The sequence below is a fragment of the Alexandromys fortis genome, unplaced genomic scaffold (genome assembly GCF_014885135.2).
Source record: "Alexandromys fortis isolate MF-2015 unplaced genomic scaffold, M_Fortis_MF-2015_v1.1 scaffold_129, whole genome shotgun sequence".
Lineage (NCBI taxonomy): Eukaryota > Metazoa > Chordata > Mammalia > Rodentia > Cricetidae > Alexandromys > Alexandromys fortis.
Window position 1 is genome coordinate 4,883,117 of NW_026068022.1, and position 13,060 is coordinate 4,896,176.

General features: G+C 44.2%; 1 protein-coding gene across 1 annotated transcript in view; it reads right to left on the reverse strand.

The window, feature by feature from the left end:
• Positions 1 to 13,060, reverse strand: part of Syt9 (synaptotagmin 9) — a 165,888-nt gene that overhangs the window by 48,035 nt on the left and 104,793 nt on the right. Inside the window, exons 4-6 of the mRNA XM_050163284.1 lie at positions 4,384 to 4,504; positions 2,299 to 2,470; positions 165 to 294 (exon numbers count right to left, since the gene is read on the reverse strand). Of these exons, the coding sequence (XP_050019241.1) occupies positions 165 to 294; positions 2,299 to 2,470; positions 4,384 to 4,504 (423 nt within the window). The remainder of the gene's footprint in view (positions 1 to 164; positions 295 to 2,298; positions 2,471 to 4,383; positions 4,505 to 13,060) is intronic.

A 13,060-nucleotide genomic window follows, 5' to 3' on the forward strand; every position in this document is an offset into this window, starting at 1 on the left:
GTTTTTATTAATTGTGTTTCAGATTTCATGCAAGTTCCTGGGAAATGTCACCAGGGACAGTGCTAGTGACAAAAGAGCCTGGCACATTTATGCTGTCAACAGCTTTACACTTCGGCAGCAAAGCATGCAATCCACAGAGTGGGGCATGTTTGGGTAGGTCTTACCTCCATCAGAGAGTGCCAGTGTGCAATAGGCTTCCGAGGATATGACAGCATCTCACTCCAGTGCTCTCTGCCCAGCCGCTCAGCTTCGTTGCCTACTTGACACACGCCGATGACCTCATTATGACCTACACTGTGAAAATGGGCCACAATAGTTTTTTCTTAAAATTTTGGTATGCAGAAGTAAAAGCAACAACTCAAATGAGTGGAAGAAATTCAAAAGTAGTGGGCTATTTTTTTTTTTAATTCTCTAATTTAAAACTTCAGTCTAGGTTGAACAGCAGATAAACCTAGGGTTCAAGACTGTATCCAACTTTCCTCACACTGACATGGGTTCATTTGGTTCTGAGAACCTTTGTCCAAAGAACTCCCTGATGTGTGGTAATGATATCACTTCTGGGGCTGGAGGCTAAGCTCCGAATGGAAAGGAAGCCCTTAGGAAGGAGAATGATGTAACTCTCACTCCAGTTTCCATAAGAGGCAACCAAGGATGCCAACAAGGAGCACAGAGGGGAGGGTTACTGGATCTTCTTGCTCCTTACTTCATTAGGGACCACCACTGTCACCTTCTCCACATTTTTCTTTCTTTCTACTCTTGGCTTTGGTTCTTTGAGCCAACTTGAGTTCTCAACTGTGGAAGACACCCAGCTCCTTTAACTTAGGGCTAACAGTTTGAAACTTTTTGTGAGCAGGTCTTGCTTTTTGTCATTTTACTTTTTCCTTAGTAAAAAAAAAATAAATAAAAAATAGTCCCTTGAAAAAATTGAAAGTATGTGGCCCATTTTTCGACTCTTGGGATAATCTCTTTGTCCTCCCAACAAAGAAGAGTGGCTTCTATTCTGTTCGTGTGGGGAGAAGGAGAAGAGATAAGGATTGTTTGGGATATTTAAGTCTATGCTCATTAAAATCAAATGCATGCAGAGACCCTGTGGAAACTGCCGTGGATTTTTCCAGGCCAGATTTATGAGTTTACTGATAATTAAATTAAGGCAGAAATCACATAATCAGATTTGTTGATGCAGGAACCTTGGCAATAGCTTGGGAAATACCAGCCTAGCTTCCAAGCTGGTGGGCAGAATCCCCTCCTGGGACCTGGCACTATGGTGTTGTTTGTGTCCAGAGAAGATAGGACAAGGTCTATGCCCAGCATGGGCTGTTGTACTCATGGGCAACTGTGTTCGAAGACAAGGCATGTTTCTTGTAGGGATCTACTGGAAAAGCACTGAGGTCACTGATGCCGCTGTGCTAACATTTCAGAGGTAGATGGAAAAATTTTTAGCTACAAGCAATATTTGTGAGATTATATTAGAAGCCAGACTGATTTTTTTCTTTTATAATTGTGCCCAGACCACGTGGGAGGTTTCTAATTAAAAAGAGACTTTGCATTTCAGTCTAATGACTGGTTTAACATGTATAATTCCCTGTTGGTACTTCCTTTGCATATTAAAATGTCTGTTTTTCAAATCTATCCTTTAAATACACAATTGGCTACAATGCAGGCTATAAATATCTTCTCTGTGCTGTATTAATTAAAAAGTCTAGCATCTTATACATTTTAATGTACCCTGTCATCTATACTGATCCTAGAATTTTCAAGAGAACATTTCTGTGTTTGCTTTCAGACTTAAGTGGATGGAAATGATCTTTATTAAACACAGTGCAAGGCGGGAAAAAAAAAAGACTGAAGTTATATATTTAGAAACATTGGTGGCGTGGCTAAAGTAATCATTTTGTGTTTTGGATAGAAGCTTTCCACTAAAGGAGTCAGACTGCTCAATGGAAAACAAGACTTGTGGGACCACAGTTTGACACACAGAGATACCAAGACGTAAGCAGGAAGGGGAAGGGAAAGAAGTGGGACATGGCAGGGTGGAGAAGAAAGGTAAGAAACGGGGAGTGAGGGGCGCAGACGTTGGAAGTCCTGTAGTGGGCGGACAGCATGGTGTGGACAGTGTGACTCCCTGTCAGCCTGTCCTCTACATGCTGTCCCTGTGGTCACTGTGTCCTGGAACCCCACCTCGCATAACGGCTGCTCCCTAATCTGCTCTTTCTGCCCAGAGATTGTGTGTGCACGCACGGGCACACACACACAGGGTTGGGGGAGGGAGGGAGGGAGAGAGAGCTCCTGGCATCTCACCGGTCATAGTCCATGACAGCTATGGACAAGTGAATCTGGTCGATGCTTTCAGGAGGGACATCAAAGACTATGGCTTCATTGTAAACGGGGTTAAGCGTGTTCCTCTTGGTCGATGTTTTCCTTTTCTTCAGTCGCCGGCCGTCACACATCAGCGAGACTTTCACGTATGGATCTGCACGGGCATGAGAACAGGGCACTGTGAGGACAAATGCAGATGCTGGGCATGCATGATCAAAAGGGAAAACTTTCTTCCTCTGTCTGGAGACTAGATTGGGGGATTTTAATTCATGTGATATGTGATGTGGGCAGCAACTACTTAGAATAATTAAGTTATTCCTTCAAGAAAAAAACACAGGACACTGTCTCCTCAAAATTCATGAAATTTAAAAATAGGGTGAAAACATCTGTTGCCAAATTATAAAATATTCCAACCAGCATTCAGGACCCGCCTGCCTGTGAAAGGAAGAGAAACAGAGATTTCCCAGGAGTGGGAGACAGGACTCAGCACCCCAACTCTGGGCTACCCATGGAGATCTTTGCTTAAAGAAGGGGCCTCTAAGAAGGAGAATGCATCTAGCTTTATGGGGCAGTCTGTAGGGGTGGATGGCCTTATGTACTGGGAGCTCCTGCAAGTCTGTTTGCAAAGGGAGAAGCTGCTCACTAATCAGTAAGAAAGAAGACAGAAGACTGCTCATAGAATGACCATGGCAGAGTGACAGGTGACCAGGCTGACTGTGCTCTGGAGGCGGCACTTCCGGTCCCACTAGACCCTCACTACCATGCAGCTCAAAAGGCAATCCTGTATCTTTCTTCCTCAGCACACTTGCCCTCACTCCTCACCCCTTCAAGAAGGTACCTTAAGCCAGAGGAGCTGTATATCTCTTCTCTTGCTTACAAACAGCTTGGAGGATAGAACATAGAATGTATCAACATCTTGGAGTAAAATCAGTTAGTAACAACCTTGCCATGCAAGTATAAGACTTGAGTTACATACTGTCTTCCATTTATACATCTGGGCATGGTGGGTGGCATGCACTTGTAATTCCAGTGCAAGATGAAGTGGAGGCAAGAGAATCCTTGGTGTTTGCTGCCCAGTCATGATCTAACCAGTGAGCCCAGGTCTCAATGAGACAACCTTTCTTAAAAACCAAAGTCAAGGATGACATTTACTCTAAGGTGTTGTTATAGTTTATGTTCTATACTCTAGGCTGTTTCTAGGAAAGGAAAAAAATGATATAGCTCCTCTGGCTTAAAGTACCCTCTGGAAGGGGTGAGTTCTCGGGGTAGCATGTGGTTAGGCAGAAAGATACAGGAATCCCGTTTGAGCTGGAGAGTAGGGATGGACTAGGGGGGAAATAACTCCTTGGGAGTGACATAAGAGACTGACCTCTGGTCTTTATATGTACGTGCACACATATGTACACACACACACACACACACACACACACACACACACACACACCAGCAGCAACAAAAGATTGCACTGCATTTCGGGCTCTTTGAGCTCAGTCAGTCTGTGTAGCCGTGGTCTGTGCATTACTGACCACGCCCAAGACTGGCATGAATGTGCCCAGTGTGAGCTGCATATTGAGACATCTTGAGTCAGGGCTTACAATTTAAAGGCACATGCCTGCTTCACTGAAAAGAAATTCCAAGCTATAGTTCACTTTTGTAAGTAGTCAGAATCGTCTCCAGTTTTCAATGAGCCCAAGACAGTGAAGTCTGAGAAAAGGCCTAACTTGGTAGACCACCTCAGAATATGCAAACTGTGGGTTGAGTCCCAAATGCGGGTAGTAAAAGACTCAAGATTCAGCTCACATGATGTAGCATCTTAATATACCACATCTTATACATGTTAACACGGTTCATCATACAACAACTCAACAGGGGCAAATCTTACTCTCACTTTACAGACGGGAATTTGAAGCCTAGAGTGGTTAAGTGACTGCTCCAAGGTCACACAGCGCTTAGAGGTGGCAGGAATGTGGTTAAACCTGGCAACTTGGTTCCAGACCCAAGGTACCATAATAGCAACTTCACAGTGTACTGAATGAGAACTAGACGAGGACCTGAAGAAAGTCCCACCTGATGCTCCTGTTATGTCCATTGCCTTTAAGTTCCTTGCTTTGATCACGGTGATGGTCAGCCTGCCAGCCGTTGGAAGATAGCAGAGTGAGAACATAAGCTCTCCCAGATCCACATTGTCCTGTTCAGAAAGCACAGAGCGATGCATTAGAAACCATCCTCAGCGCATGTGCAGGAGGCTCAGCAACAGGCAGGTCAGAAAGGCAACTCTCTGCTCCTCTTGATCAGCTCTGAGGGCCTAATGTCACACACAAACTCCACCCCTCTGCTAGGATAGCACAACTCATATTTAAGACGGCAGAGCTGAAGACCCTGTCCGCAGGAAGCCGCCACATACCCAGCCCACATGTCCAGCCTCACACAGGTTCCCATAGTCCAGAACACAGCATTATCAGAGTGCCCCTCCATGTCGCTCTATTCACATGGCTGCTGCAATCCAGAGAGAGCTCTCAGCACCAAGCCATGCAAAGAGAAGTCTAACAGGGCTTCACCCTAGCAGAGCTCAGACACTGGGCCTGCAACCCCACTCAACTTCCTGTGATCTTTCCAGCAGGGCTTCACTCTGGCCCATATGCTTGCCCATCTAAACAGAGCGGTCAAATGAGCCACAGTATCCCCCCACCCTCTGGATAACCCAGTCAGTCTCTTCCACACTCTACACTGCCATTTGTACCCTTATATTGCAAACAACCTCCGCAGATCAGTAACATGTGGTTCCATCAGATCATGGAATCCTCTAGCTCCTAATCAACTCTGGACAAGGATATTGCTTGAGTACGGTAGGGATGACCTCTGACACACTGGGACACAAACCTCGTCCTGCACAATGGCCATGCAGGGAGAAAGTTCAAAATCCAGACTTTAGGGAGCCCTGATGTCTGCTTCTCAAGGTCTCATTTAGCCTCATCTTGTTTTCAGTGTGTCTGAATGAGGTCCATTCCCTCTACTGGGATCCTGTGGAAGACATCTCCTTGGGCACTGTACAGCCAATCCAAATAGGTCAGAATATAGGAATCTTTTCCCACCCTCCACCCTCTTCTAAATCCCAGGAGAGTGTAACTAGGAAGAGGAAAAAAGCCAGTTCATTTAGTTTCAATTTCTGTGAGACACCTGAGGTTATGGATCTGGGTGCCCGTGTCTAATTAATACGGTTTCATACTGACAGTGCTCCGGGGACTTGGGTTCTGGCCTCAACAGCCACAGCCTTCCCTCCCCTTCTGGATTCTTGGAGGAGGCTTCTATTTTTGGAAGCACAGATTCAGCTTTGGAAGGTCACCTTGCCAACAACCTGGCTTGACGGCTTCCACAGGGAGGAGGAGGTAAAGGATCTGTTTGGTAGCTAAGGCAGATGAATTGGTCTGCGTCTAGAAGCATCGCCTGGCTCATGCAAACAAAATCACCTCCCCTCGCAGCCCAAGCAGTCCTGGTTTCTGGAACCTTGACCTCAGGAGCCCTGGTGGCCAGATCTTTCCCTGTGGGGAAAGGCTGGGGGCATTGCAGAGGAGTGAGGCTTCACACCTGGCAGGTTCTTGTTGCTGTGTGATGCTGTGTTTACTTCTGCAGGAGGCTGAACCCTCTTTGCTTTTTATACTCAAGTCCACTCCTGTGTCCTGGATTTCTAGTCTCCCTTTCCACAGCACTTGCTCTCTTGTCCTACCTCATTTTGCCCAGAGAATCCCAATTTGAAATTGGCCAAAATCATGCCCATGAAGGTACCAAAGTCAATTCTTTCAGCATCAATTTCTTGGGGGTTCACAAAGTGTACCCCACTCTGAAAGATGTGAAATATGCTCATTCTACTTCTGGTCCTTGAGGAACATAGTTAAACATGAAGTGTCAGATTCATTCTGTACTATGTACTAAGTATGTGGTGGTGTTTTTCCTCCTTACTATGAGTTCCATTCATAAATATTTCTACTGTAAGACTGTATACACTTGAGTTTAAAGGAAAAATACACAACAACAAAATTCTAAGACTAAAATCCCTAAGTGTATCTTTAAAACACATAAGTTAACAAATAATCATCAAGATGATTGTTCTTAACCCTCAAGTGATTCAAAAAGAAATTTTGTGTGTGTGTGGGGGGGGTATGACTCAGTTGGTACAGTTCTTGTCTAGCATGCAACAAATAAACCAGGGGTAGTGGACACTCACAGCACTTGGGAAGTAGAGGCAGGAGGATCAGGAGGTCAAGGTTTTCCTTGGCAACATCAAAGTTCAAAGGCAGAGTGGGCTACATGAGATCATGACTCAAAAACAAAATTAAAAGAAATCCTTCAAACAATTTTTAAAGTTTTACATATAGAAGTAATTTATTTATAAAATAATTTAATAAAAATAAAATGATGAAGTGATGGTTCATTGGGTAAGAGTGCAAACTCTTCCTTAGAGGGCCTGAGTTCAGTTCCCAGCAGCCACATCAGGAGGCTCAACCACCTGTGACTTCTGCCTCAGAGGAACTGAGGCTACTGGCACCTGCATTCACGTGTATATATTGACACTCTTGGACAACACAGAAAATTAAGTATTAATAGGTAAAATGACAGTAAAATTTGAATATTGAAAGACTTAAGTAAAGCAATAAAATATCCCCCCTTCCTATATATACAGCCTAATGTCACTCTTCCTCAGAGTAACACTGCGAACAATCATTAGGGATCTCATCCATCCATTCATTCACTTATTTATTCATTTGCTTACTTTTTTTATAGATTTATCTATTTCATCCTATGCATGTGTTCTGTCTGTGAATATGTATGTGCACCACATGTTGTCTGGTGTCCACAGAAATCACAAGTGAAGCAGCAGATCTCCTGGAACTGGAATTGTAGATGGTTGTGGACTGCCACGTGGCTGCTGAGAACTGAACCTGGGTTCTCTGCAAGAGCAGCAAGAGCTCATAACCATTGGGCCATCTTTCCATGCCCTCATTTCCTTATTCTTAAATCTTATTTGGCTATAAGAACTGTCTTGGGGCTGAATCTGCAATAGTAACTCAGACTCGTCATCCCTTGAGGGGCCATGAGCTTCCCAGGCAGTGGGCCAGGGGACCACTGGCATTTGATGGTAATGTTCCTTTCTCACCATAAGCTGATGCAGGTTTGGGGTCAAGAACCCGTGGAATCTCTATATCCACGAACATTCCCTTGAATCAGTACTTCCCAATCAGAAGTGAATTTGCTCATCAGAGGATATTTGATGCAATCCAGAGCTTCTGGCTGTCACCTTTGAGAACTGGAATGTGTTACTGACATCTAACAGACAGATAGATACAGTCCAGGTTCGCTGCAAGAACAGTACGCAGGTAAGCCACAGTTATCCAGTCCAAAATGTGACTTGTACCAGCATTGAGAAACAATGTGTATATGAGTGTAGAGTTTCTTAGGACATCTTCTGGAATGCTGAGAAGAGCCAATTACAAAAAACGGTGGAATACCTGCCTTCTATTTCAGCCAGAGAGAATCAGGATGCAGAAGTATCACCAGTACTGAGTGTCGTGGATGATAGTGGAGAAAGGCAATGACATGCAGAGAAATGCCTCATTGGCTCCTGCTTGGTGTGGTCAAGTGCAGCACCATCAGCAGGGTACATTGGGAAATGCCCAGAAGTGTGTCTAAGTTCTCTGTCTGCCAAACTGTAATTTCTTTTCTCCAACTGTGCCTGTAGTAGTCAATATTAGCTGTATTTTCCGGCTGGCTAGTGCACTTTATATTCTTTCTGCATTCTCCTAGTGAATTCTTTTCCCACTCTGTGATATCCTAAAGGGTGCTGCTGGAAACTATGCTAACCACAACATTATATTCACTACACTGGGCTTTGTTGGGACAAAATGGGTACAGAGCCCAAGGGGGTTGTTGGAGTCATCCTTAGGATTGATAATAAATATTAAAAATTCTCATTTTACTGATGTTATTCACTAGAAGATAAGACTAAAATCACGTGCTTTTTGCATGATGTATAGTAAAAGTAGAATAACATCACTTTAGGTTGGCTTATATATGTGTAATACACACCCAAAAGAAAGAACTAAAATAATACAAGGAGTTTGTGGCTAAAAAGTAAAAATGTGAAATAATATAGGTGTGTGGAAATACTCAGTAATTAAAAAAAGACAGGTAACCATGGGAAGAGGACAGGGTCAGAGAGAAAAATCTAGTAGAAATAAAAAAAACAAATTATAAGGTGACAAATTTAAACAAATCTATCTCAATAGTGGCATTAAAAATAAATGGTCTAAATCTTTGTATTAAAACCTCCTTGGACATACAATGTGACTGACTGAAGCTCAGTTAAAATCTTGACTGCCCACTTAACATTAGATGAACAATGTCATTTCTCAGATTTCTCCTTTGGGGGATTAATATTTGAACACGGCTGGGGGGTGGTGGTGCAGCCTTTAATTCCAGCATTCTGGAGGCAGAGGCAGGTAGATCGCCAAGTTCAAGGCCAGCATGGTCTACAGGGCTATACAGAGAAACCCTGTCTTAAAAAACCCAAACTGTCTGTCTGTCTATCTATCTATCTATCTATCTATCTATCTATCTATCTATCTATCTATCTAGTTGATGATAATGAAACTTAAATTACACATAGGGGCTGTGGTGATTGCTCATACAGTGTAGTCCAGAGACTGATCATCACAGCCCACGTGAAAAGCCTGGTGTGCTGGCACTACATGTAACCCCAGCACTGTGGAGAGAGACAAGGCAGATGCCTGGGGCTTGCTGTCCAGGTAGCGGAGCTCCAGGCCAATGAACCACAAGGCTATGGAACTTCTCATCTCTTGTCTATTCTTCCCAGCACCATATTTTTGACTGTGTCTGGCTCTCTGAGAAACCCTGTTTTTAAAGCACCCCTTTCAAAAAATAAAACCTTTAAGAAACAGCACCAAGTGCAATCCTAGTTGAGAGATTTCTCCTGGATGTCCTTTATTGTCACCCATAACAACTACATTGAGGGCCCAAACCCAATCCTTTTGGAACATGGCCTCTGTTAATGGTCTGCTCATCCCATCTCCTCAGACACCCCGATGGCATTCTTGATACTCCCTCCAAGACATGGCAAAATGGGCAAAAAATAAAAAGCATGAGAGAGAGAGGCCCTTTTTCAGCGACAATCCTACTGATAATTAGCATGCGCTGTTAAAGTGACTGTTGGTTGCACTTTATTTATAGGTATTGACATGATTAATTGCATTGGAAGTGTGCCTGGAGATGACACTTTCTGAGCTGCTGCTGGCATTCAAGTGAACCGGCAGCCCTCACCGGGTAATGGGGGAGGATGGGATCAGCCCACGCTTGCCCCCATATAACATGTTCTCAAAGGACTCTAGGTCTAGTTCCTCTTAAGGAAGAATTCTCTGTGACTCTAGGAATGAACAAGGGAATTAACACCACACTTGTGCAATGCTCCTTGTGGTCAATAACAAATTTCTTAGCAATGTCTTATCTGGTCTTAATATGGCACTTAATAGCTCCAGTGTTTAGATATCTAGTCTAGTTTCCTCCTGGCAGGATAGATCCATACATCCAATGTCGTCTTCCGAGCCCTGGCAAGTTGTCTAACAGGCATCTTACTCTTAATCATCCTTTACAAATGGAATTCATTTCCCTCACCTGCCCCCAGCCTTCCTATCCATCCCGTTTTCAATTTAGTGTAGCAAAACCTCCCAAAGGCTGAAGTTAAACTCTAGTTGCCACTGGATCTATATTCTTCCTCACCCTCCTACATCTGCAAGTCATGACATTTTCCCCTTCAAAAGTAACTAGAATCTTCCCATTTCCCTCATCTATAGAGTTACCCTACCGCAAGCTCTTCCCAATTTCCTTCGCTATGGTGCTAGCCCACTGCAAAGCAACACAGTTTTGCACATGTACTGTAGCATGGCTCTGAGTTTCAGGTTCAGTCCACTCTGATCATCGGCAAGGAGTCAGATGGGGTTGAATCAGAAAAGGGTTGTCTATGTGGATACGTGAGGACACATGGGGTGCCCAACCCTCGCGTGTGACTAGGGCTTTCCCTTCAAAGGTTCTGGGAGGTGGCTGGAGAGCTCTCATCTCACCTGTGGACACTTGAAGCCAGTTGCATCCAAGGGCTACAGTGACATATGGGACCAATGATGATAATAACACTAAGAGGAACTTGAGGGAGCCATGTCCCCTTCCTATAAGAAAACAATGGCTGCGCTTGGTTTGGAATCTGGCAGGTACTCACTGTGACATAATAGGTGGCAGTATCTCACCATGAGAGGGTCTACTTGGTAGACAGCTTTTCTCAGTACCAAAGGCAAATATCTTCTGTCATACTGAAACCAACCAACTGGGAACACAGAGTGGAGCTTCTCCACAGGGCAGTAGTCCTGGGTCCCAGCTGGTAAAGGGAAGTCATCTTCTCAAGTATGAAAATCTAAGCCACTTTCCCAGAAAATCAATCATGGTTCTCATCTCAGGTATGCTACCAGGAGCCGTTATTGATGGGTGCTTTCCAAATCTTTAAAACAAAATATTGAGTATGCTTGCTATACAAGCACGAGAATGACATACATGCACATCTGCATGCACTCCTGAATATGTATTCACCACCCCAATACCAGAACTCATTTAGTTAATGGGATCATTCAAAACAGTTGCTATCAAACTAAAATCTCTTCCTTTTTTTTGGTTCTTTTTTTTATGCCAATATTTATTTGTTTGTTTGTTTGTTTAAGGTTTCTGTCTCTTCCCCACCACTGCCTCCCATATCCCTCCCCCTCCCCCAATCAACTCCCCCTCTCTCCTCTGCCTGAAGAGCAGACCGGGTTCCCTGCCCTGTGGGAAGTCCAAGGACCTCCCACCTCCTTCCAGGTCTAGTAAGGTGAACATCCAAACAGCCTAGGCTCCCACAAAGCCAGTATGTGCAGTAGGATCAAAACCCAGTGCCATTGTTCTTGAGTTCTCAGCAGAAAACACAAACTGAAGACCGGCAGGATATGGAAAATCTAGGCCAACGAGCAAAGTCTACAGAAACAAGCATAATCAACAGAATGAACATAGCGGACAATATCTCTTCCTTTTATAACCAAGCTACCAGACTCAGAACAGAAAGTTTGCGTGGGCACAATGTGACCTCAGCGTGACATGAGTCCTCTCCTGAAATCCTTGCAAATGATCTAGAAGATTTAGCCTAAAGGTGAATTCATATCTGAAGGGACCACCATATATAAATGGTGTTAGCGAATGATTCAATAACCTGGGTCTTATCCAGTTCCAATTTCCTTTAATAGTCAAGAAGAATCAGAATTTGATATACTACAATAGACTTCATGAGTATGGGGGAATCCAGACTCATGATCCATAAAAATCTTGTTAGGTGAGATATATAAAGCCAATAATATAAATTCACCAAGATAAATTATTGGAGGACCTAAAAAGTCACCGGTACAATTCCTGAAGTAGATATGGAGCATTGGGAGAGTGGTGTAGAAACCTAGTGAGGACTCCTGGTAATGGAGGATACAGAGTCTGAACTGGCCAGCTTTTGTAGTCAGGCAAGACTTCCAGTGGTGGGATTGGGTTAACATTTGGTTGTTGGCTGAGGAGGTCCCATGGAGATCTCTAAAACACTCAGGTTGATGCTAGGACAGAAGGTCACCCTCTGAAAACTAACAGTGGGGGCCCCATTGCTGAGGAAAAGAACCACTTAGCTCATTGAACATAGCGAGGGCCATCTGGTGCAGGCTTGGAGCTTTCACCCCTATGTTCTAATGTCTTAAGTGTGGAAGGTGCTCTGCAGGCCACAGAAAGAGAAACAAACCCAGACACCAACCCAGCCACAAAACCCTCATCTACCATCTGTCCTGCCTGTAAGACATGCAAGAGCAATGGTGGCGCAGAACACGTGGGAGTGGCCAACCAATGTTTGGCTTAACTTGAGGCCCACCCCATGTGAGGGAGCCCTGCCCTACACTGCCTGGACTAGATAGTCCAGAGACCTATGGTAAAACCAAACACACTGGCAAAACAAAACAAAACAATGACATGATTTCTAGTGATATTCTGCTATATTTATAAATTGATGTCTTGTCCAGCAGTCATCAGCAGAAAGGCTTCCTCTAGCAGAAGATGGAAGAAGGTCAGGGAGACAGAGTCTAAATTGGAGGCCTCTATCGGGGTCTCTCCTCTTAGAGAGAAGGGAACACTGCAGAAGAGAGGGAAGAAATACTGTAGGAGTCAGAGGGGGTGGAGGACACTGGGAGAAAAGGGCTCACTGAATCAACTATGTAGGGTTCACAGAGATGGAAGCAGCAAACGGGACCTGCATGAGTCTGCACCAGGTCCTCAGCGAATATGTTATAGCTGTTAGCTTGGAGTTTTGTGGGACCTGTAACAGTGGGAGTGGGTGCGTCTCTGACTCTTTCACCTGCTCTTGAAATTCTTCCTTTTATGGGGTTGCCTTGTCTAGCCTAGATATGAGGGCTTTCGCCTTGTCTTACTGTATTTTGTTTTGTCCTATCTGGCTGTTCTCTCTTGGAGACCTCTTTTCTGAAGAGGAAATGAAGAGGGAGGTGGTCTGGGAAAGAGGGAGGTGGGAGGGAGCTAGGAGGAGTTGAGGGAGAAGAAACTTTGGTTGGGATGTATTGTGTGAGAGAAGAATCTATTTTCAATTAAAAAATAAATTTATTAAGATAAACTGTTTAAG